This window comes from Rutilus rutilus (genome assembly GCF_951802725.1).
Source record: "Rutilus rutilus genome assembly, chromosome: 23".
Classification (NCBI taxonomy): domain Eukaryota; kingdom Metazoa; phylum Chordata; class Actinopteri; order Cypriniformes; family Leuciscidae; genus Rutilus; species Rutilus rutilus.
This window is the reverse complement of record NC_140233.1, coordinates 21,883,733-21,910,620: the sequence shown is the minus strand read 5'-3', so window position 1 is coordinate 21,910,620 and position 26,888 is coordinate 21,883,733. Positions and strand designations below refer to the sequence as shown.

At 38.1% G+C, this 26,888-nt stretch overlaps 1 protein-coding gene across 1 annotated transcript in view; it reads right to left on the bottom strand.

Moving 5' to 3' along the window:
- abtb2b (ankyrin repeat and BTB (POZ) domain containing 2b) overlaps positions 1–26,888 on the bottom strand; it is a 57,817-nt gene that overhangs the window by 12,384 nt on the left and 18,545 nt on the right. Inside the window, exons 2-3 of the mRNA XM_084396509.1 lie at positions 12,526–12,675; positions 6,843–7,053 (exon numbers count right to left, since the gene is read on the bottom strand). Of these exons, the coding sequence (XP_084252635.1) occupies positions 6,843–7,053; positions 12,526–12,675 (361 nt within the window). The remainder of the gene's footprint in view (positions 1–6,842; positions 7,054–12,525; positions 12,676–26,888) is intronic.

Genomic DNA, 26,888 nt, shown 5'->3' with positions numbered 1-26,888 from the left:
TTGTATAATATGATATAATATACTAATATTCAATTTATAATTATTATCATTATCATCCAATATTTAAGTGTTTTGGGTTCTAAAAAGCAAAAGTGTGAATGAAAAACATGTGGTTCTTTAAAGTTCCCCTGTGGTGAAAATCCAGCTTTTAATGTTGTTTATACGTATGTCTATGTGGTGTTTTCAATATGCTTTAAGACAAACTCAAATTCATAATTCAACACCATTGCTGAGTATTTTCTCCTTAAAACTGCAGTGAACCAAAGACGGTGGATTTCAGTGGTTTGAAATCGCTGGTGTTTCTGACGTCACAAACTACCTTGTAACGAATCAGGTCAACGTGTGATCGTCTGAGCTGGAGTGAGTGAGTGGAGGCGGGGCTCATTTGCATATTCATAGAACCACATATTGCAAGGGTATAGAGTTACATGCAAGCTATTTCTTTTAGCTTATGAAGATTTTTTTTTTTTTTTTGGAAAAAGCATTTAAATATGTAATTTTGGTGATCAAAGAGGAGTTTTAAGGGATACAATTATTGACTACGGGGGACTTTTAAAGAGGACTGAAGTGAAAAACCCTAAATGTGCACACTCACAGCTAGGACCCCAAGGACAGCCCGTACTGAGTACCACCATCAGTTTTATTTAGCATCCAAGTCAGCCTGAACCATGACATATCACCAGGCACTGATACAGGTCCAGCATCCCCTTCCCAAATCCTAATCTAATCTTTTTCTAAGTAAAGCCTAGAATCTGAGGAACCTCCAGCTGGTGTTTGGTCACGTCTCCGCAGCCGCCCATCGCATTCAGAGAAGATACCAATGTGAAAGTTTGTCACCGCTCTGCTCGATGCACAGCAGGAACACAATGACGTCAAACTAAAAAAAACAAGTCATCCCGCCGAGAGTCTGTCAGCCCGGCAAGACATGCAAATGAGACGTACAGAGAGGAGCGTGAAGCTCATTAAACACACAAGATATGCGCAACAGAGAAAGTGATCTCCTGAGACCTACAGACGCGCTCAACCACAACAAACAGATCAACTTTGCAGATGACAACTTGATGGGAGCCATTTTGGTTCAAAAGAAAAGACAATTCAAATTCTAAAGGCAGCTTTCAAGTGTGAAACATCTGAAGACAAAGCTAAATTTAGAGAGGCTAAATTTAAATATTGAGGGAAGATACAAAAAGACACCGAATCAAACTTTTTTTTTTTTTTTGTCAGCTGTTTTGCAGGTGATTAAATCAGATGTTTGTTCAGTTCGCATGGCATTCTCAGTGTTGCCACAATGGGCGCTAAAGCGCACATCAGCGTCCTCTACAGGGTTAAAGTCGACATGTTTATAGCTAGCATCTTGAAAAATAACGTCAAACAAAATAAACATTTTGAAGGGAACTCTATCGCCCCCTTGAGTACTGAGGTATGTACCCCCGCAAGACATGCGTTAAAATGGTCAACATGGCGGTTTAGTTGCAATTTGTTGGCCAAATATTTGTATTTACGTACTTAAATATATAATATTTCTAGCTTTTTAATATTTACATTGCTGTAGTGATAATTGGAGAAGAAACTTGGAAAAAAAAAGTCATGCTTTATTGTGAGCTACAAACAACAGATTTGGCCATGACATGCCATAAATCAGATTTGATCCGCCTGTCTGAACAGAAAAAGCAGTGTATTGCAAGCAACGAGCTGTGTAACGTCTACAGCCAGAAAACCAGATGAGGTTAAGTAACATTTGTTTGACTTGTGGTTGTAAAACAGCTCAACCTTAATCCAAGGAAAGATCTTCATGGGAAAGTGAGGGAAGAAGCGAAAAGAAACACACTTAATAACCACATACTTTCCCTAAAATAGTTTAGAAGAGCATTTTAGCAGCCTACTGTATTGATCAAGGGAATTTTCCAAGTGCCAAAGCTCTTAAAACCACTGTCAAGACGAATAGATTGCAGCCAGCTAAGTGTGTTTACTTTGGTCGCTCAAAAGAGGGGGTGGATGGTGTTGGGGAGTTGATATCTGTGAGAGCATACAAGGATTTGATTGTGTATCTGTAAGTGTGTGTGTGTTTGTGTGGAAAAAAGATATCAGTCAGTACACTAAATAAGTCTGCGACAGGAGAAGCTGATGGGGATTTTTTTTTTTTTCCCTCAAGTTGCATTTTAAAATCCACTTTTTCTCTCTTTTTTTCAAACATCTGAGAGGAACCATTAGTTTGAATGGGCTTGGTGCTTCTGGCTGCTGCTACCAACAGCATTAAAAGCATTAAGTACAACTCTCAAATCTGAATACACACTTGATAGACATTTTTCCATTGCTAAATAGAATTATTGAGTCCTCAAAGCTTCTCGACCAACAAACAAAAGATGATTATAAGCTAGGTTACAACTACCGGCCACACGTTCAGGGACAAACACACACGAACGTAAACTTACTGATGCATAGTCCACTCCTCCTTGAATGGAAAACAAAACCAGCATGAAATTTAAGCTCTTCAACATTTTTACAACTCTGCTTTGTTCTGTTGTCAGAGCGCTATGCTAGTGAAAAGCAAAAGTCGTAGTGCCTCCCTTCATCTCTTGTTCGGTTTGGCCTCTGGGTCACGCTTTCAACAATGACCCGTGCTTCTGAATGAAGGGCTCAAGTTCAACCCGCGGCCTTCGACCCGAAACCCGAGCTCAGCTTCAGCCTACATCAAAGCTTGGCTAATCAGGGCTTGTGGAAACCTTATAGCGCTTTGGGCTAATTTGGCGGACTAGCATTTACACATGTGTTAAGGCCTCTAACGTGACTAGATTACAGCAGAGATGTAACAGTGATTAAGAGTTCACTACTGAGACCACACGGCTGTTTCCCTCGCTTTAAACGTATATAACGCTGAAGTATTTCTCTGAGTCATATACAAACACTAGCGTCTGGCAGGCAACTCCATGGCCACTGCATATTAAACGCTGTGGTTTTCAAGCCAGGAATTTCTAGCGGTTTTGGCAGCGGATGATGATTAATCCCAGCATCACTTTAAATGGGAGCGTTATTCCGTATATTTGTTTGAATTCAAAAATCCTGTGTAAATAGTAGTCTATACTGTAGCCCACCACTGAGATTTTGATAAAGAGTCTTTTATACATCGGCTGATTCTGAACGAGGCTTGAAGAAATAACAACATGTTATTGTTTAATTAGTGCACAACGGTCATTCATATTGCAGTCTTTTCTGTTTTTCTTTAATTATTGCTTATCGTTTCCTCACTGCTGGGGGTAGATATTATGGGTGGATATTACCAATCACACCTTGCACCAAGAGGACAGATTTGCAGGGATTTTCTAATGCAGTATCAAGATATGTCAGCATGATTTTTTATTTGTTTTGTTTGTCTGGCTCACTTCTTTTAGTATAGGTGAGATAATAAATATATTATTATTATTATTATTATTATATAAATAATCAGACTACAGTTACATTTTATTGATTACATAATATTCACAAAATGCCAGTTTTTATTTAAAATTTGTTATGGTGTAATTAATTATTAGCTTTTCACCAACTTACGAACCACCAGCAGTTTCTTCACAAACCCTAGTTTAGGAAATCCTGTTTAATGCACTTCTCTTTGTATTTTGTCATATCACTATAGTACAAGAGTATCCTGTTCAAAAGTAATCTAAAAGTATAATCATCAGATTATATTCCCTAAAATATGTAATGTAATTTGTAATGTAATCCAATTTGTAAGCAATCTACCCACAACTGTGTATATATACTTGTGAGAATTTACTACTAGACGTGTCCGACTAACAGCAAACATATAATTTTTTTTTTTTGTCTGACTCTCGTTTCACAAGGTGAGATAAGAAATGATCAAATGAAAAAAATAAAAAAGCTCTCTAGCTAGCTTGTATGACCGTGCTGAACCAATGAGTGTTTTGCTGTCAACTGGTCATGTCTTAATTTAGCTATTTTTTTAATATTGCATTAATATTGCATCCTTCTCATGAGCAGTTAAATCTCTTTTTTTGCCTCATTTTACCTGTAAAAGAAAACTTGCTTATTAATTATGCACACCTGAATATAATAGTTTTTCACTTCCAGCCTTCCTTAACAGTTATATATCACTTATAAATGATTAAATACAAAATTAATAGTAGGTATTAAGATTAAGGTGTGGTTTGGAATTGCTAAAATGCTAAAATATCAACTTGCATAATAATTATCCACACACTGTAGTTTAAACTTCATTTTAGAAACTTCATCTTAGTACTCATTGGTGATGGTACTTCTATACTCCAATTAGCTGGTATGTGTGGATGTGTCTTGTCTTCTCTGTCCTGATTTGGGGTCAGCGTACCTTCCACCCCTCTCATCTTACAATGACTCCTTAATGTGCGACCACTTACAGCCCAGCACTCCCATTCACCTCTGACCCGTTCCTCCCTCTCTCTCCACCCACTCCATAAGAGCCTGTCCTCAGCCATCATAAATCAACACTTCCCATTACAAACCTCTAGCTCACATATCCAAACTTCACTGGATCTGCAACGCCCCCTTTCGGTTTACAGGCCCCTGTTAGGACCACACAGTACGCCAGTGTGCCATTGTGGTTTCATTTCAAGCAGAGGTTTTAAAGACTTTTCAATAGAAGGCGCAGAGAGAAGACCTTAAATAATGATTGAGCCCTTTACCGTAATGACTGCCAGGAGTGCAGCACCACCTGTATCCCATTTTGCCTTTCTACCAAACACACAGAAATTTTTTCTGGCACAAGCATTAAGGAAGATTCATGATTGGAGTCCTGGAGTTGGCAGTAAGGCTCCATTGTTGTTTTCCACTTAAGTTTGTTAGTTGAAGGTCTTACACAAGTGATCCAGCTGTAGCCAATATCAAGATTCGCCCTTTACTTAAAAAACATACAACCTGATAATTGCAAACATTCGTATACACACAAATCGCAAAACACGTGGACAATTGTGCTTGGCGCTCAACAACAAACATCAAAGAAACAAACATCTCAGCCCATCAACGACGTGCTGGATTTACTTTGTTTTTGGATGCGGGATAAAGTTTCCAGAAATTGTTGTACCTATGTCACCCATTTTTTTAATTAAATAAGTAATTTTTGAGCTGATTTTGGTAAAGTTTGCGAAAAGTGTGGCATTTAAACACACACTTGTTTTCAAAATCAAATACATGTCAAAGATGAAACATCAAGAATACAAAAAGAATATTAGCTTAGGCTTGTTTGCTATATAAACAGTAGCAATGCTATCAGTAGCGTAAAGGTCACTCAGATGTTTTTGATATGTGTTGTGTAGTTGTATAGTTGACATGTTGTGTAGCTACATCGCTAATATTTATCCCATTGTGTGACTTAAAGTCCCTGTAAAGGCAATTAAAAAAAAAAATTCTAAACACATTAGAAATGTTAGAAATGTATTGATAAAACATATTACAAAGACTGTGAACTGTGAAGTACTGAATTGTGGAGTTAGACCGTTAAACAGTTTTTCACCATTGCTGTGTTCCGGATTTTTTGGGCGGGGCTAAAACGGGGGCTCGATGACGCACTGAAGCCCCTGAGCTCCTGGACACGCCCCTACTTGATGACGCATCGGAGCCCCTGACGCTGCCCCTCCCCTAACAATATAGCACATTCATTCACATCAGTTTGCCGATCGCGAGTTACTGTCAGTACTATTAGTTACTACAGCCTACAGTTTGCTAGCTAGCTATGCCTTCGTCACGGAAATGCGTACTACCTGGATGTGATCACGTACAAAACAGATCGGTGTCCTTATTTAAATTTCCGAAAAACGATCACATCAAGAAGAGGTGGATTAATTTTGTGAAGAGCCACCTTGATGGAGAGCTTAGGATCACCGCCAAAATCCGCCTCTGTAGTGATCATTTTACACAGGATAGTTTTATAAACTTTCGTCGGAGACAACTGGGATTCACTGATAATCCGCTGTTACTGGTGAATGGGGCCGAACCGATTATCTCCCGCCTCGGCCTTCATCCTCCCGTCGCGCCGACAACTGGTGCCATCGTCGGCTGGCTTTCGTCAGCTTTCCCGCGAGTGGGCGTGGTTTCAGCGCAGCCAGCGGACACGCCCCCAGCGTTTGAGAGCAGAGACTACTGCTCATTTTTGCAAGATTTTGATAGCTTATTTTATGTACTTGCCAGCTTTTTTTATCATTCAAATTTGGCTGGGTGGCTAATAACACCTTTTTCTGTGGTGTGACAAACTCAGAAAACATACTTAATTTTGACTTTACAGGGACTTTAAATGGCTTTTGAGTAGCTAGTTTTTGTTAGTAGCTTGTAGCTAGTGTAGCTAACTACTTTTTCAAAATGCTAGCAACTGTCGCTTGACTGCCTCAAATTGTTAGAAGCTTTTATCTTGGCAAGTTGCTTCCTCAACATTTTTTGAATCCTACAAACAGGCGTCCTTCCAAGAGTAACTCAGCGAAGAGCTAATATTTACAGTACACATGTAACTGAACCCTGCATAACATAAACCTTCTTATTTACCTTTAGCAAGCAGGTAATATCCTGAGGACATCCTTGTAGAAAGACAGACAGCTAATGACCCAGGCTTAAAACAAACCTCTCTTTAAGGACAAAATATAACGAACGTTTAGGAAACAGCAGCTGGAAAAGGGTTTTGAGGAGCTCCTCACATTTCTACTATATCATTAACAGCTTTAAAGTACCTTGAGGCTGTTGGATTTCACAGAGCTTACTTACATATCAATGGGCCATCAGGGGTTTGGGGTGTTAATTAGCTTAGCACCCATTGTGTGAATTGGAGACTGGATTAATGGGAGGGGAATAATAATGAGGCTCACCTTTCTTTGCTCAGGGCCATCCTGGGCGGATCCAGGTTGGGGTTCTCCATGGACTCCATCTGAGGGCATCGGAGGAAGTAGTAGAGCGTGTGGAGGGCGTCCGGGGACCAGGACACTTGCTGCTGCTGGCGGGCATGACGTGCCGGACTGAGCCCGTGCCGGACAGAACTGAGGCGCTGCATATGGTGCATGGCCCGTGACACCAGGTCACCTGATGATAACGACAAACAATGGACCAATCAGACACTTCAGAGCAGGCCAATAAAGGTTCATTTAATTTAATTAAAAATGCACTTTGTACATTACAATGACTTGAATACACCTCGCCTATGATTAATATGTGTTTGTTTTTTATTATTATTATTTTTTTTATTTTTTTTTGCCATGAGCATAAGGTCAAATATTGAATTGTGAGGTCCTTATTTTTGTTTGTTTTTTTGCACACAAAAAGTATTCTCCGTCGCTTCATAACATTGATGTTGAACCACTGTAGTGACATGGACTATTTTAATGATGTCTTTACTACCTTTCTGGGCTTTGTGGTACATAATGAAGAAAAATCCTTAGTAATAGAATGGAATTATATAAAAAAGAAAAACTATAGTCTGGCACAATATTGTATTGTTTTTAGCAGTATTAGCATTATTTTTTGAGCAATGATAATTTTTGTTAACTCATTACACAATTCCAAGTCATGTGGTGCAACCAGCATGAAGAAAAAGAAAATGTATTTATAATAAAAACACAAATAAATAAAAAGATTCATTCATTCATTCACGACATGGACCAGGTTATTTCAGGTTGTAAAATGTCACATGGTACAACCTTCCAAAAACAATGATATTTATGAATTATTACTTTTTATCTTAAAATATATATTCTTGGCTTAACTCTTTTTGATGCTTTTCAATCAAAGACAAAAAGGAACAAGACAATACATTTGCTTCAACCTATTAAGCCAAAAATCAAGTTGAGATACGATTATGAATGCTTGCACCAAGACACACAAATATAATAATAATGGATAAAATAATTTTTATATAATAATATATATTTAAAATGTTTGGAAAATAATGGATAAGAATGGATCGGAACAGATAAAATGATTTTAGAATAATATTTTTCCTTTCCTTTTTCTTCTTTGTCATTGACCCAGATATCAAATTATCAGCAAACCTCAAGTAGAAGCTAACAAGTCCTTGGACCCTTATTGAAACCAAAAGCCACAAGTTGGCCTTCATAGATATGTGGAATGTGAGAGAGATAGTACACGTCTCTCTGTGGATGAAACGCCCACCTGCTGTTTTTCCCTTTATGGATCTCGCAGTTCCACTAAATAAGAATATGTTGCACCATCTACTATTTGTACCACGAGTCCGATAAAAATTTAATTCTCAACATGTGGTTGGAAACAGTCCTATTACCAACTAATCTACATATGCACACACAGATATCATTCAATGCATGTCTATGCTAACTTGAGAAGCAAAGTAGAGGGCTGGTCACTCCATTTGTGGGAACATGTAGACTTCATTTGTGGTAATCAGCCCTTGGGTTCATTTTCAAACCACAGAGTGGTTTGTGAGTAGGAAGAATCCTCTGTTATTATCATCTGAAATTTGCCAAACTTGTAGCAATAGGGGCCCTATTGTGTTCTGCCAGGCCCTACAAAGTGTCTTAAGAGAATTTATGAAACAATCAGGACGTTTGGGGCTTTGCTACTAATGCCTGCCCTGAAGGCTGAGATCAGTGCGATTGGACTGGGGATATAAATACAACATCCTGAAAGCTCGTGGTAATACTTGTTGCAATGTAAAGGCCCTGATATACTCACAGAAAAGATCATTTTGTCGTTCGTTTAGCGGTAATAAGTTTGAAAAACATAAGCAGTGGTATACTGTTAGCGAACATCCTGACACAGACTGACCGCGGACTTTCCTCTCAATAATGCAACAAACATTATACAATAGATTGCTTAAAATCAAGCAGCTTTACAGCATTAAACATAAAAAACAGTGTCACTTTCAATTAAAATTGCAACTTCAATTTCTGCTCTGAAGCAGCTCTCCAGTGAGTTCATGTTTATACCCGCATCTTATCTCAACAAACTGAACTGAACAAATGAATCCATGAAGATTTCCATGTCAAAGAGGGCGGAGCCTCAGAGCCACACCGGCCTATTACATCATCACCACGGACCAATGGTAGATCGAAGGTGTTAACCAGCCGAGGCAACCTTTTCCGTAAGGTTTCAAGCTTCGGAAACGAACTCTAATGATCTGAGGGGTATTTTGAGCTGAAATTGTTCCCAGAATTTGTCAAGTACTTCTTGTGAAAAGGGACATAATATGTCACCTTTAAACAAAATCAGGCCAAAACGAAGTTTATTTAATTATAGCTTGTCAAATGTGCCCCTTTTTGGGTGTGAGCAAAAACACGCAGTTTTTTGTGTGTGTCCCTTTAAATGCAAATTAACTGCTGCTCCGCCCCCGTTCAAAAGAGGGCCGATCCTTTACACGAGCTTCGGATATTCCGGCGATAACAAAACACGCGAATCTCACTCATCCAAAATCTCAGTGAGTGCAGTCTTACAGAGAGACTCAGGAAGAGGTTGGAACTTTTAGACGCACCTGGACGTTTCTGAATGGTTAGTATCCACTTATCCATTATGTAGTTGAGTCACATTGATTCATCTCATCGACTTGCATGTACCGTCATGTTTAACTTTTACACAAGTTGACACAGTTCCCTGAGGTCTTTATGAGACAGCTGTGACATTTTTTTGGTCAAACAGTGTTCAGTGCTCGTCTGTGCAGCAACGACAGAACAGTTTACATGCTTTACTCAAACTCAAAACCAAATGGCGGCGCCATTGCTGGGAACGTGCAGATTAAGGGGCGGTAATATTATAATAAGATTCCCTTCCTACGTCAGAAGGGGAGTGAAATCTGATCGGCTTATTTTTTGACATGCTTGCAGAGAAAGATCTTACCAAAACAAAGTTACTGGGTTGTCACTTTTCACGTTTTCCGGGTTGCTAGATGCACACGATTATAGCACTTAAACACGGAAAATGTCAGATTTTCATGATATGTCCCCTTTAAAATGACGTCACATCAGTTTGTTCTTTGATTTTGCTTGAGGTATATCAGGGCGTTGAGGTTCTTCCCTTTCAACCACCCCACCAAATTCCAACTGAAAGGGCTACAAACAACAGCAAATTTTTCACCACCCCAGATTTGTTTTATGGGCCCAAATCCACCATTTTCGGTTGTATAGATGCCCCATGTGTGTCAAGGGTCCCAGGGCAGCTGAAGACGTACAGATGCCCCACTGTCCGCCACATCTCCTGCGTACAACTGGATCAAACCTACACGAGAGCTCGTGGGGAGGTGCCAACCTCACAGGCGGTGCACAAAGAGAGCTCTCACTGAATTCATAGAGTTTGTGTGCGATTGCTAATGCCCAACCGAACGCTTGGTCTGCATGAACGTGCCCTTGTGCTGTGGGAGACAAGCAGCGAAGTGTTCAGGATTTTGCCGGAGGAAATCCGTGCCTCTTAATGGAAAGACGCCAACCCTGCCACCTCTGGGCCTGTGGCATGATGAGTAAACACAGGTAAAACAGCTCAGAAGAAGACAGCCCATGCCAACAAAGACCTCCTTCAACTGCAGGGGAAATATCCCATTTTCAAATGTAAACTTGTGTGAGGAGGGAACCGAAACGTTGCACAATGGACCGACAGTCAGACTCCGCTGAATAAGGAACTGTAATCTTTGTACTTTACATTTGTTCAGCTTTCCACTTGTATAATATCCAGAGCAAACAATAAACCCCGGACCAGATGTTGCTTTTATCAAGGGAACCGTGTTGAGACAGACATGCTTCGTTTCAGTGGAGATGAGTCAGGCATCATGAAGTCAGAGGAGAGACTGGTAAAGCGTTTCATCTTCATTGAATTCTTATAGGAGTATCTATCGCCATAACATCCTACAGGAATTATCCAGAATAACAGATACACAAGACTTTCAGTTGACTTCCAGCCTCTTTTCGTTTGTTTTTTCTTTATTTCCGTCACAGAACTTTCTGTTTAGAAAGCAAACATGCCTGCTCTTTGGGAACAACATGGTGGTGTTTATCCAGAGCATAAAATAATAGGCTAATCGGGTCAGAGAGATAAACAGTGTCCGCTTTATCTCCTTTTCCATGTTGTGTTTGCAGGAATAACACCAAGCAATTGTTACTCTATATGGTACTTGCTACAATCTTGACTCTGTTGAGTGTCAATGCAAGCACTATGACAGGCAGAGACAATAACTAAACTTTTTATTTTATATACTTTTATAATTTAATATATTTTATTTATATAATAACAATGATATATATATATATATGTAATGTAATGTAATTTTATTATTTTACAAATATGCACATATATAATCTGTTTATATACAGTGCAATGCATAAGTGAATACACCCATGCTAAAGTTGACTAAAAAGAGGAATAAAAAATCATATTTTGGAAATTGAACTTAATGCATAATGGAAAAATCCAACCTTTAAGGACACCAATTTTCTTTGTGAATGAAATAAATGTTCTTCCTTAAAATACATGGTGCATAAGTGAGTACACCCCTATGTTAAATTCCCATAGAGGCAGGCAGATTTTTATTTTTAAGTATTTTTAGATTTTTTTTTTTTAGGATACTATGCATCCTGATAAAGTTCCCTTGGCCTTTGGAATTAAAATAGCCCCACATCATCACATAGCCTTCACCATACCTAGAGATTGGCATGGGGTACTTTCCATAAGATCATCTCTCAATGCAAATCAAACTAGCTATTAGGCTAACTGAAATAAAACCATGCCAGTCTCTAGGTATGGTGAAGGCTATGTGATGATGTGGGGCTATTTTAATTCCAAAGGCCAAGGGAACTTTATCAGGATGCATAGTATCCTAATTTTTTTTTTTTTTAAATACTTAAAAATAAAAATCTGCCTGCCTCTATGGGAATTTAACATAGGGGTGTACTCACTTATGCACCCTGTATTTTAAGGAAGAACATTTATTTATTTACGATACATTATTCATTCACAAAGAAAATTGGTGTCCTTAAAGGTTGGATTTTTCCTAATTTTTTAAATTAAGGCATTAAGTTCAATTTCCAAAATATGATTTTTTATTCCTCTTTTTAGTCAACTTTAGCATGGGTGTATTCACTTATGCATAGCACTGTATATGTTTAGATACATTTGCAAAATAATATGCATATAAATAAGTATATACAAATTTATTTTAGGTTGGATTTGTAAATTTATTTCCATGTGTTTTTTATACACATAATTATAATTAATCATATTTTTTAGTCCATTTGTACTTTTTCCATTTATTTTACTTTTTCCGCACTGTTATTTTGCACTATTAACACTGAATCCAACACAAATATAGTTTTGCAGTACAGTACAAAGCAATTTTTGCATTCGATATTAAGGATGTGACATTTGCAATAAGCTCCACACTGAAAGTTTCCAGCGTGTATAATCTTCTCATAAGCATTAGCTTAAATGTGACCTTTCTGAGTTGTAAATGATTCAGTATGTTTCATAATGAACACGAGAGAGAGGATAAAAGCACGAGTATCAGACGTAGCAGACCGACAGGAAGGAAGTCAAGACACTCACTCAGTTCTGAGATGCTGCCCACACATGTGGCCAGTAAAGCCTGCTCGAGTGTCCGCAGCTCCAGTTCAGCGTACGCATCCTCTCTGCTCTCCAGTCCCGTCTGACATCCCTCTGTGTACGGACTGAAATGAGCCGGAAGTGACAGAACACCTAGAACACAAAGAAAGGAAATGTAAATGACACTTAAAATGCGGTGATTGGCGTAATCTGTCTAGCAAAACTCATTTATTCCAATAGGAAATTGAGTAATCTGGTGCTTAATTTATAAAATGTTGCATAGAAACTGGCCTGCATTTGATCTGTGTACGCACAAAAATACGCGCAAATGCCTCTACCTTGCAAACGAAGCCTACAGGTGAATACAATTTTTATAAAAAACTTACAGCTTATAACATTTTTCAAAATTTGAGATTTTGAATTTGGGGTTTTCATAAGCTGTAAGCCATAATCATCAAAATTATAACAAATAAAGGCTTGAAATATCTCACTTTGCATGTAATGAATCTATATAATATATTAGTTTCACCTTTTAAGTTGAATTACTGAAATGAATGAACTTTTGCACGATATACATTTTTTTCGAGTTTCACCTGTAATTAATGTCATTAACATATAAATAAGCAGCAGTTAACGTCCAAATCCTTTACTTGAGAATGGTGATTTCCATAGATTTCCAAATACCTGCAGTACTATAACTCTGCCACAAGGAAAAGTGCATCTCTGCCACGTTCTTATAAAGATGAACGGTGGCGTGGATTTTACCATACCTTAAGTTCAAATCTGTGCGTATATACGTTTTATCAATGGAGTTTCATGTGACGGCTAAAACAAATCCTTGTTTAATAAAAGAAATTGTCGTTTGTGGGCGAAAAATTATACTAAATTTAAATTTAAAGTCCCCCTGTGGTGAAAATCAAGGTTTTAATATTGTTTATATGTCTATGTGGTATTTTAAATATGCTTTAAGACAAACCATATGTAAATTCATAAGTCCTGCAGTAAATTCTGCAGTGAACCAAAGACAGTGTTTGAAATCGCTGGTGTTTCTGACGTCACAAACTACCTTGTAACCAATCAGGTCAACGTGTGATCGTCAACGAGTGGATCTCTGAGCTGGAGTGAGTGAGTGGAGGCGGGGCTTATTTGCATATTCATAGAACCACGTAGACTAAATAAGGCAAGAGTGTAGAGTTACATTCAAGCTATTTTAAGGCATGAAGAATTTTTTTTCAAGGAAAAAACACTTAAATATATTTTGGTGATCAAAGATGAGTTTTAAGGGATACATTGATTGATTACAGGGAGACTTTAAACATGGATCTTGCCGTGTTCTATTCATTTATTTATATGTAAAAGAAAATTGTTCTACACAAAATCAGTTTTCATTTGCAGTATTTACCACTTTCAAAACTGCAGTCACAAGAGAGATCAGAAACACAAAGCTGACATTATTATCCATAACCCAGCCTTGAAAACTACAAATTTCAATTCCAAACACTTTTCACATAGGTTTACATGCTTCAGGGAGGAACACACAAACAAATGCAAGAATTGGCAACCTCAGCAGATTCTGTTCTGGAATTGTGAAACACTTTGACTAAATCCAAACAGCATTACTAATATAATCGTCACTGCATTTGACCAGAAATCACGAGAATGACAGCCAATGCTGACTAGAGCTGTGTTTTTCTCTCCAAGGTGTTGTCTGAGATAACAAAGGTTGCACAAGGCCAGGGGCCTCATTTATAAAGCTTGCGTACGCACAAAACGGGGCTGAAAACATGCGTACGCCAGTTCCTGCGCAAAAGGTGGGATTTATAAAGAAAAACTTGACGTGAAAATTTGCGCACCTACACGCAAACTCTGACCCATGCGTACGCACATTTTGGAGACGGAGCAGTTTGGCGACACCGATGGTGAGCTGGAGTTAAATGTCTTTTTGGTCACTTTTAGAATTTAGAATTAAAATTAAACATGATACAGAAAGATAATACAAAATATAATTTCACTCACCAAGCCTGTCACTTGAAGCAAATATCCATTCCTTCTTATGTCCGCGCCAGCGAGCGCGTTGGCCCGTTTAGTGAAACTGACGCAGTTTAAATAAATAAAATAATGATTTAAACTTGGTTGATGGTAAAAATGGTTTTACTTCTGATATAAACATTTAGATTAAATATGCCATTCAAATTATGGAGTTAAACACTTAAACATGAAATCATACTGAAAAGTTACAACATTTTTTTATATTCAATTCAATCAATAGAAATATTTGTTGTGGATGCGATTGTTTTTGAACACTTTTCCTGTGGCGTGCTGTGTTTTAATGTTTTAACCACAGAGATAATTGCTTATCATGATAATACCAGATTGTCTGAGAAAATAGTTTCGTGCAAATAATGCCCAAGGCCTATCTGTTTCCATTAAAAATATAAATCAATTAAAAATACAATTCGGCAAGTGGAAAAGATTGAGAAAAACTTTCTCTGAAATGTATTTTACACTATTTGATTTATAGGCTATTCAAAAACAAGGCAAGGATAACTACTAGATTTGTATTAATGTAATGTTTCTTGTACCGTTTATATCATTTGCATATGATAAACGTTATCACGTGGATGAATAATCATATGCAAATGATATGTAGATGAGGATCTGCATAGTAAAACTGGGCGTTGTAAGCTCCATATATGGTTATTTCGGGTGGAGACGCATGTACGCACAATCTTCCGCTGACTGGGATTTATAAAGTGAATTCTGCGCAGGTACTGGCGTACGCACGGTTTTATAAGTCTGAATATTTTTTTGCGTACGCCATTTTTGGCTTTTGTGCGTACGTACACTTTTAGTAAGGTTCCTACGCACAGTTTTATAAATGAGGCCCCAGGACAGTCACTTCCCTCTGTAAACATCTTCTCTTACGTCCACAGTGCTGTTTTCAAGAACAACCTGGTGGTTCAGTGTTGATGAGTTAGTGGGACTTTCCCAGTATAATCTCAGTATAAACACAAGGTTCTCATAGCAATGTTCTAAACCTTAAACTGATCACCTGCCCCGTTAAACTATTGCATAAGACCAGGATGGATTTATTAAAGCAATGACTTGTGGCAGAAAAAGAACTGCTACGGTTACATAACATGAAATGATCCGCTTCGCTCCCTCAACCTCTTTTTATTTCCAGACTTGTTGGGATGTTTTGGACTTAGTGAGTCAGAGTTTGGTTTATGAGACAGTCAAAGCTTCATTCTACAGTTTCCGTCTTTTAATTTGTGTTTTGCTGAGCCATCATTGGTTGATTTAGTTGAGTTGTCTCCAGTAGTGACATCCTGTCCATATGAAAGGATCAGGACAAACAGAGAGATCAAGGAAGGGGAAACTTGTGCAGTTACGTTTCTCACTGGTTCTTTGTAGTTCTGGACAAAGCTTTGCTTTGGCCTTTAGGGGTGAGAGACCTGCCAAGGAAAAGGAAACAAGCAAGGAACCCTACCAGAGAAGCAAAAACAAAGCAATATTGTAAGTCCTGTTTCTGATTTATGCATGGAGCTTCACAGGAAAGACGGATCTCTATCCCATCTGTGAACTTTAAATGAATATTCTGGGTTCGGTACAAGTTAAGCTCAATTGACAAGATTTGTGGCATAACACACAAACAATGATTTCCACTTGTCCCTTCTTTCCTTTACAGTGAGGCTCTTACAGTGGAAGTGAATGGGGCAGATTATGTATCATCAAAATGCTGCCAGTGTTCGAAATCACTGCATGGGATTATAAAGTGGTACAGTAGGTCATCCGGGTCATTTTTGCCCAATGGTTTTTGAACACTATGCATTTGGACATACTACTCTTTTGGTATACTGTTTTTCGCATACTATAGGAAGTTGGCATTTTCGGACACAGCGACTGTTTTAGTAGTATAGCCAAAAGACAAACAATATGCTTGTTAATAAAAACAGTTGGTGGTTGTGTACACACACTGCCGGCACATTCAATTTCAAAGACCATGTAAAAGTGAATTTTGCATAATAGGTCCCCTTTAAAAGAAGAATAAATGTAAGTGCTTTGATCAAATTATAAGCATTTTTTTTCTGTTGTTAAATGCTCCAAAAATGGCCCATTTACTTCCTTTGTAGGTGCCTCTTTTAACAGATTTGAAATAATTTATTGTGGTAATCAATGCACCATAAATTCAGTTAAAGGAGCATAACTTAAAGGGACTTAAAGGATCCATCCAGAATTTCCATTTAGTCATTTAGCAGTCGCCTTTGTCCAAAGGGTTAGGTTGTCATCGTGAAGAGGCAAAAACAATGCAAGAAGTGCTCAAAATACAAAGTTCAGGCATTGGTCATAGTAGCATAAGCCAGACAAGGGAGGATTAAAGGAAAATGTATGAGGTTAAGTGCTCACAGAAGAGATGAGTTTTCAGTTGTCTTTTGAAAGTTGTCAGGGATTCTGCATTCCGGATGAGGGATGGGCGATCATTCCACCGGCATGGAACCGTGAATGAGAATGTTCTGGAAAGTGATTTTGTGGCTCTCGGTGATGGAACCACGAGCCGTCGCTCATTGACCGATCGTAGGATTCTGGTAGGGATGTAGACTCGTAGGAGCGAGTGAAAGTAAGAGGGAGCTGAGCCTGTGGTAGATCTGTAAGCAAGCGTCAATGCTTTGAACTTGATGCGAGCAGCGAGTGGAAGCCAGTGCAGAGAGATGAAGAATGCTGATAAGTGCCTATCCATACTACCAACAGGGCCAGATTCGAGATATGCCAATGGTTTCTGGTTCTGCCAAAGATTCAAGACATTTACAGATGAGGGTGGCTCCAGGTTTCATGAATACAGCCTATTTATAATACCACAGTGTGGCAACAGTAAAGCACTATGGGAATGACTCCTCAGACTACTCACAAACACTGGGATCATAAATTCCAGTAGACAAAGCTAAATGTTTGTTTACAGTAAACACCCTCATAATGGTATCTGTGATTTACGTTTATTACGGTATATTTACAACTTCAGGGTGGCTGAGTACCAACAACACTCCTAAATGTGACATGAAATCAGATACGCATAGAGGGAAATAACCTTTTTTACATGCATGAGATCCTAAATATATGCTTCCAGCGACACCACCTTAGCAAAACTAGGCTAAATGCTAACGGCTTCTGGGTGGTTCCAGTGTGGTTAGGTGGTTTCTATGGTGTTATCTCTAGTTGTAATGGTCTTTCTATAGGTGGTTGATTGGGTGTTCTGTTGGTTGCTAAGTGATTGCTAAAGTTTAATTGCTAAAGTGGTTACAAGGCAGTTTTATAGTAAAGCCAAAGTATACTTAAATTTTGAGAGAAACACTTAGCTGAACACAAAGCCTTTCAAAGCATGCTCTATTTGAAAGCATTTCGGCATTCGACATGCACACTAGATTTAGTTTTATCTGTCCACGTGGACGGTGCGCTTACAACAGCGCAAACGCAAGGTGATTGTTGAGACAGAAGAGTCCACTAGGTGGCAATACGCAGTTGTGATGTATTGTGCAGAAGTCGAAGAAGAGTGCAGAAAGAGCGATGCAAAACAACAAGAACAGTAAACAAAGCAGCATATCATTCTCCATCGTTTTTGTTTTGGCTCTTGTTCTAAACTTTGCATGCAATGGCGGATCGGCTACTTTCGTTCTTCTATCCTCAGAGCGAATGTCCTGTAAATGACACGACTCGCTGCTGCCCTCTAACGTCTTGTAGAGTATTGAAAAGCAATTGTACTGCGCATGTGTGCTCATCCATGGTGGAGTATACTTTAAAAGGTGAGTGGGCACGACTGTGCGCGAGATGGAGAGGAACGCGGAAAGTATACCCGGGCCTTTATGCACCAAAGATTAGGCCTACTTAGAATAAGAGAGAAGAGTATAAGAGATAGTGATATCTGCTACAACAAGCACCACCAAATATGGCTGACAGGATGCAGAGATTTCAAAAAGGCCTTATTTCCTCTCCTGTGGTACATGACTGTAAATATAAAACATATGGCTAGGTATAAAAATATATTGCTTGGTTAGTTCTCCATGACTGTCCAATTAATTGTGGGCCAGGATTTCAGAGAAATCAGAGAGAACGCACATGCAAGTAAACGATTACTGGACTTCCCATTTCAGGATTGTTTTGTGGTTCCAATTTCTTGTTACATCATGGATCAGATGCTTTATATGACTATGCACTAATTTAGATGAGTTGCAAACACATGCACATATCTGTCCACAAACACACAAACATAATGGATGCAGCATGAGAAACCGCCGTTTATGGGAAGCTTTAGGTTTCATCAAATGGAATTCTAAACCCCTCCATGAAAATCCAACCCACAACAAATTTGTCCAGCTGCAGTGGGTAAAGCGTCTATAGGGCAGGACAAAGCCTGGAGTATTTGCTGATGCTGGCCGTTCCTTACAATGGAATCGGCTTTACAATAAGCACACATGCCTGCAACTACACTCTCTCTGCGGTTACCGTTTACTCACAAGGGTCATAAAGGGCGTCACTTGACAAGCTTGTGATCTATTTCCATTTCTAGGTTTCATTAGAAGGTGCTGGTGTCTAATTAGACAGGAACACATGAATATTGTGAAAACTGTTTTTAGAGTTTTAGAATATTTTTGGCTAGTTTGGCTAGAGGAGGACTGGCCCCCCGACTGAGTTTCTCTTAAGGTTTTTTTTTTTTGTTCTCCATTTCTGTCACCGTTGGAGTTTGGTTTTTTTGCCACTGTCACCTTGTGGCTTGCTTAGTTGGGGACACTTAATATTTGGCAATATTATTGATCTGGCTGCACTGACACTGTTGTATGAGAACTAAACGAAGCTGGACGATGACATCACTGTTTTCTCCAGAGCTGCTTTATTGATGAAATGAACTAATTTCATAAGTGATGATCTTTAACACAGTTATTAAACCGAAATGATTCAACACCAAACTAATTTCAACTGAACAATTACTATTGTCTTTATAGACCTGCCTTACAACAGGACGGAATTCCGTTCTGAATTCTACAACATTGTCAAGTCAAGTCACCTTTATTTATATAGATATATATTATTTATTTACAATACAGATTGATTCAAAGCAGCTTTACAGAGATAACAGGAAAATAATGCAACAAAGTTTGTTTCTAGAATAAAATAGCGTCATAGTCCATCTTAAGTAAATTCAGTGATGGTTCATTTTTGTTGTAAAAAAGTTATTAATTTAGTTCATTTATATATATATAGCCGTTCTGGAGAAAACGGTGATGTCATCGTCCAGCTCAGTTCAGTTCTCATATAATGGTGCCAATGCGGGCAGATCAATAATATTGTTGAATATTAAATGAATAGCAAAATAATGTTTCTGATATATATATATATATATATATAAAAATAGAAATTTAGAAAAGCAAAATATATATACATTTTTAACATTTTAAATTTGAGAGTTTTAGAGCCAGGCACAACATATTTCACGTTTAACAGTGGGGAGCAGGATTTTTGGACCAAATAGGTTTGGTGTTACAGAAAAATTACAGTGGCACTGTGATCATATGAAATTAAAAATATTCCACTGTATATTCTTTTTGGGAAAGGAAACCAAAGATACAATAAACCATTGAGCATGGTTGTCATCAAACTGTACAGACTCATGCTTATATGTAAGAGTTATCCAAGTTTATATTAAAAAAGGAAATCGCACCACACAGTTTAGGTGTCACACTAATATTTATGCAGTATTTTGTGCTATGAATGATTGACATTATGTAAGCATCCAATCTACTCTATTTCCATGTATTCTTAGCACTTCGCACATAATTTTCGCTCTCGCACCATGAGAGCACGGCTAGTCGAGCTTCTGTAAGTTTAGAAACTGGCAGCACAAGCGAGAAATCTCCCATGAGTACACGCCTCGTCTGAACACACGCCTGCCTTTCCCACAGCCCATCCCAACACACTCACACACAAAGAATCTCCTTCCCTCGTGCACTTCTGGGAAAAAAGTGCGACCAGAGAAAAAGAAAAACAGACAGAGATGCTATTTAAGTGTAGGTGAAAATCAATTTTAGAGTTTCTTCACACCAGGAACTAGACCAACAACAGACCTCTTTATTTGGGTGTATTTACTGAAATTCTTGTTCAAGTCTTTTTCTTAAAGAAGCCCTAACACTCTCTCAGTAACAGCAGCGGTGTCAGCACAGAGTGCATTCCTGATGGATAATTGGTCTGGAATTAAAGATGTGTTTGGTCTAACGCGTGTCGGTTGTTCCTATGTGTGTTAAATGCCGAGGTCTCTCTCCTTTATGGGCCCAGAGGCCTGATTCTCTGATGTCTAAGTGGCCTTTCACATTCAACGGAGGCCACCTGCTTCAAAAACAAGCTCTTCTTTCATAACAGCCTTGGTCAGCACTTCAGTCATTTCCGGCTGAAATAAAATGGCCTCTGAGATGATAGTCATTCAAGATTAAAACACAATCTATAAAAAAAAGCCACAAATGTTTTAATATGTGCAACCTGTTTTTGACCCGTGCTGCCCACACAGAAGTCCAGATGTCGACCGTAAATTTTTCCACATGGCTAATGTTAACTGCACCTAAAAACAGCTGTTCATGAGGTCAGGGGTCTTTAATGTATTTAGTAATTGTATTAATATGTTAACATGACCTGAGATCTGTCACAAAACAGTAACTAACAGATAAGCTAACGATGAAGATGTAAAGTAGCATAGTAAAGTTGGCGTAAATATAAAAAAATGCAGTAAATGTCACCTATTATGTCTGATTCTAACAACAATTACAATACGAAATACTAAATATGACTTAGTCTTAAAAAAATGATGACTTCTATAGAAGCCAATTCATTAAGTGACGGTATTTAATAACTTTCACCACAAAAGAGAGATGCAGCATACAACAGTAGTTAATAGATTGCTAAACACAGAAGCTAGATAAACTTGAAAGACCTTGCTAAATACTAAATATGAATAAATATCGAGATAAAATACATTCATTATGTTTCCATCCACCTATTTCTATGCGCATTTTGGAATATCCCATAAAAAATGCTGGGTGGAAACGCCAAGATTCGCATAAATTCTCAATTGAGGTGGATACTTTTAGGTGGATAGTTTAAGACATGCGCATAAACTACGATAGAAACACATTAACTTAATAAATCCCTCGATTCTCAACAAAAAAACTCATGTGACTTTGCCTCAACAGTGGATGTGATGGGATAACTGGACTAACCAGCGGATCAGTTTCATTGCACAGCATCTCAAATGTTGGCTCAAATCCCAAACGCATGAAAGATTGCATGACAGAGTGTATTACGTTTCGTCTGCGCGCTCTGAGACGCAAGTCATTCATGATGGAGGAAAAACGAGCCACAGCGGCTTCCCCGATTGCAGCAACTTCCATTTTTATTACAAATATTGTGCCAATTTTCAAGGGAGTGATGATTTTGTTCTCTTGAACACATGGGATGCAAACGCTGCTTTATTCACAAATGTTTTATGCGATATTTCAACTTTGGATGGAAACATAGCTAGTGACGCTATATAAATGATTCATAATTTATACAAAACAAGTCAATATTTATGTATATTGCCGTTTCACATGTTTGATATTCCGCTAATTCATACCATATTTAACACTTTGATCTGACCTGAGATCTGAATTAGTTGGGGACATTAAATTTAACATTTATTTTAATATTCAACAATAATATTGATCTGTCTGCATTGACACCATTATATGAGAACTGAACTGAGCTGGACGATGACATCACGGTTATCTCCAGAGCGGCTATATATATATATATATATATTTACAGTGGTATGCATAAGTTTAGACACCCATGCTAAAGTTGACTAAAAAGAGGAATAAAAAATCATATTTTGGAAATTGAACTTAATGCCTTAATTTAAAAAATTAGGAAAAATCCAACCTTTAAGGACACCAATTTTCTTTGTGAATGAATAATGTATCGTAAATAAATAAATGTTCTTCCTTAAAATACATGGTGCATAAGTGAGTACACCCCTATGTTAAATTCCCATAGAGGCAGGCAGATTTTTATTTTTAAGTTTTTTTTTTTTTTTTTTTTTAGGATACTATGCATCCTGATAAAGTTCCCTTGGCCTTTGGAATTAAAATAGCCCCACATCATCACATAGCCTTCACCATACCTAGAGATTGGCATGGGGTACTTTCCATAAGATCATCACTCAATGCAAATCAAACTAGCTATTAGGCTAACTGAAATAAAACCATGCCAATCTCTAGGTATGGTGAAGGCTGTGTGATGATGTGGGGCTATTTTAATTCCAAAGGCCAAGGGAACTTTATCAGGATGCATAGTATCCTAAAAAATAAATAAAAAAAAATACTTAAAAATAAAAATCTGCCTGCCTCTATGGGAATTTAACATAGGGGTGTACTCACTTATGCACCATGTATTTTAAGGAAGAACATTTATTTATTTACGATACATTATTCATTCACAAAGAAAATTGGTGTCCTTAAAGGTTGGATTTTTCCTAATTTTTTTAATTAAGGCATTAAGTTCAATTTCCAAAATATGATTTTTTATTCCTCTTTTTAGTCAACTTTAGCATGGGTGTATTCACTTATGCATTATATGAACTAAATTAATATGTTTTTTACAACAAAAATGAAACATCAATGAACTTACTTAAGCTGGACTGTGATGCTATTTTCTTCTGGAAACAAACTTTGTTGCATTATTTTCCTGTTATCTCTGTAAAGCTGCTTTGAAACAATCTGTATTGTAAAAAGCGCTATATAAATAAATGTGGCTTGACTAGCTAATAGCTAACAGATACGAAAACACCGGCACTAGATAATAAACCATCCTTGTAAATTTGACTATAAAGTTGGTGTAAAAATGACAAATTAAATTGTAATGATTATACAAATGTTTATACAAAATGTCAAAAAATCTCAAATATGGAAAATATGCACACAAAAAGTAAGCATATTGCTTAATATGGATGTTTGATGATATTTAAAGTAGCGCTAACAGTCTAGCTATAGCAACTGAGAAATTTGAGGGTGGTCAGCTGTGTGACTGTGGTTGGTCATTTATACAGTAGGCAAAAATAACTAAGCATGTGTCTAGTTCAGATTGAGTCTTATCTGCATCTGAGCGTTCTGGGTTACATCATTAGAGTCCACATCGGCAGGCACTGATCACTTCACACATGCTTGCCAGGCTAATTAATCACAGTGAGGAAGACTGACTGCCCTGCGTCCCGTCACACCTCAGGAGAGCTTTTAGATACGTTTGGAATCTTTTCAGCAGCCGTGTGACACGTTTTTGCCACTAATCCAGTCAGTCAAGCAGATGTGTGTCTCTAAAGATAAATAAATAATAAAAACAAAAACCCTAAGGGAAGAAAACATGCTTGGATATCCGAAATGATGGAGCACACAATATGCAGTAGTTCCCAAGAGGCTTTGTGGTTTTGTTGAGATTAAGGAATCTCTTCTCGTGATCCTCTGACTTTGCTTTGAAAGATCTACCATCATAAGCTGAACAAATATTAAAATTTATTACAATATGGCTTCTTTCCTCATGTAGCTCTTTCTTTATAGATTCATACCAACTATGGAGCCAGTGGTTTCTTTTCATGTTTACAAGAAATTACCACAAATTACTTCATTGTTCTCATGTTACAGGTAATAGATTTTACTCCACATCTTGCTCAAATCTATTTTTTTCATTTCTTCATTTTTTGAATAAAATATGGGTAGTGCTTGCCTTTTAAAAACCACCACAGGGAGTTTTGCAAAGGCCCTCAGATTTATATAATGTACTGGTCTTTAGATTAGCTAAGTTTAATATTAACGGTAAACAGTCTGTTCAAACCACAGCGGCCAACTAGTGAGTAAACCTCACTCCCCTGGCCTCAAGAAGCCATCAGCGATTGCACCTGCCTACCATGCCGGCGACACTGGTTCAAATCCCACTTGGAATGGTGTCAGTAAGGCCAGTTATATTGGTGCCGTGACCCTGATGGGAGTGATTGTTTGGGGGGTGAGTGTAACGGAGGCCAGCTAGTAAGAGCTATGCAAGTAAACCTCACTCCCCCGGCCTCAAGTGGTGCACTAGCGACTGACGATAGCGGCTGCCATCTTTAGTGTTCTTGTTAGTGCACCCACCTCCCACGCCAGTGACACTGCTTCGAATCCCGCTCAGAGGGGTCTGAGTAGGGCCAGTTACAAAAGCAACATCAATAGTGACACTTGCCTCACTGATTTCACCCTTTACCCATCCGATGTATAGAAACACTGTGTTGTAGTCGCCTCTGGAACACAACTTCCCTATTAAGAGAGACCGAACACAATGTGCCTGCTGTTCAGCCTCCGAGCGATTGAGCAATGGCAAATCTGATGGACTTGGAACTTCAGCATGGATGAATGGAAATATAGCATAGTGTCAAATGTTGATTTTTTTTCCCCTCTTTACCTCGCACACGCTTACTCACGCTATACTTCTTCCTTCAGATGTCTGGTTTCAAGGCCTGCCACTTCATTAAACAAGAATATCTATGAGTTAACACATTTGCTGGACACAGACATTTGCTGAACACATGAGACGACTGTTTCAGTAGGACTATGAATTCTTTGTAGTCCTTTAGTGTCATTTATGAAAACACAGGGGTACTGTATATTTAAAGTTTGCATAATGTTTAAACTACAAGTAATTGAATACATCTGTTTTGTTGTTTCAGTGTCACAGATGAACTCAAGGGTCATGCTTTGACATGGTGAGTCAATGGGCATTATTTACAAAAAGCATTTAACAGGACAAGCACAGAAAACAAAAAAAAATCTAGTTATCATTCTGTTTTCTTGCACATAAAAACATGCAGTTACAAGAATCAGCAGGCTGCAATAATTGCTCATACTGTATGTTCTCTTAAGATCTTAAATATTGCAATAGAAATTACTAATAGGATTTGGTCGAAACATCACAGGCAAATCTTGTAATGGTTGTTCACCATTTTATAGTGGAAACCTTGTTCATATCAGGAAAGACCCAAACCTCACTTTCCTGGCACAAAGTCAGTGATATTCAGACCAATTATACTGCATTTAATATACTGCCAGTAATTACATAAGTTATGTTCAGCCCAGTCTGAGTACCACTCTGCTTGGTCTATTTTATTACATTTCCAGTAAAAGTAGTTAAAATCTTTATTTTATAATTAATGGATAATTGGATCTCTTCTCGAGAGAAAAGTAAAAAAATAACAGACCGTACTTTCCTTAAACCATGTACTGCTTATTAAAGGGGGTTTCCATTAAAAGAAAGTCAAAAATCTACCAGAATCCCCCACAATCCATGACAGGAGGGTGTATCTTGATTCTTTAGGCCTGAGGGAAACTCACAGATGTGAAAAATCATCCCGACACCCTAAGCCTCTGACCTCTGACCTTCACACCTAAATGAGTCAAACATTCTGTCTCACTCCAGTGTAGCCATCAGCACGGAAAGCAGCCCCCTTTGCATGCAGTGAAACAAAGCTTCTTTGTGGCAGTCCACCCAAACATGTTCAACATATCAACATATCACATATCAACATATCATTGTTTCAACTCCAGACACTCACTGCTAAAATTTTGGTTCAGAAGGTTTGTTATTTGAAGCTGAAAATGTAATCCTTATATGTCTTCAATTAGCTTACCTCATTCCTCTGAGTAACTGTAAGTCTTAAGTTCTGCAATTTTATTTATGCAAGAGTTTACGAACTGCAGTGACATGCAAACATCATTTTACAATCAACATGTAATGTAATAACATCAGACAGGGGAGGGGACTACTATGAAAAGGGTTTTCTAGCAAAAAACAACAACAGCTGCTTAACCTGCGTTCTTTGTATACATACGCACCCATATTGAAGGTACAGTTGACATGCTGACGCCAATGAAGGGTAGTTGCCGTCTGGTTACAAAACACCCAGACAAAATACAGACCATACCTGATCACTATCAATATCATAATAGATCCTTACTGCTGACTTGGAACTATCAAGAATAAAAATGTAGTTCCATGTGCTTAAAAGAAACCTGGCAAAGAGCTGAGGCTCCAAACTTTGCGGTTGTGCTTGCGTGGACATCAATATCTGTGAGCAGACAGGAGCTTGAGAGAGAATGACAAAAAAATAGGGAGTGGACCTGCTACAGAGGCAATAGTGTGGTTTGCAAACTCACCACAAATCATTCAAACACACTCATTGCCATCTCTGCGGTTTTAAACTTTCACCGTTCTCCACCCTTACAACTTTCTTTGAGTTTGTGGCTTGCACAACCAGAGAAAACAAGACCCAGACC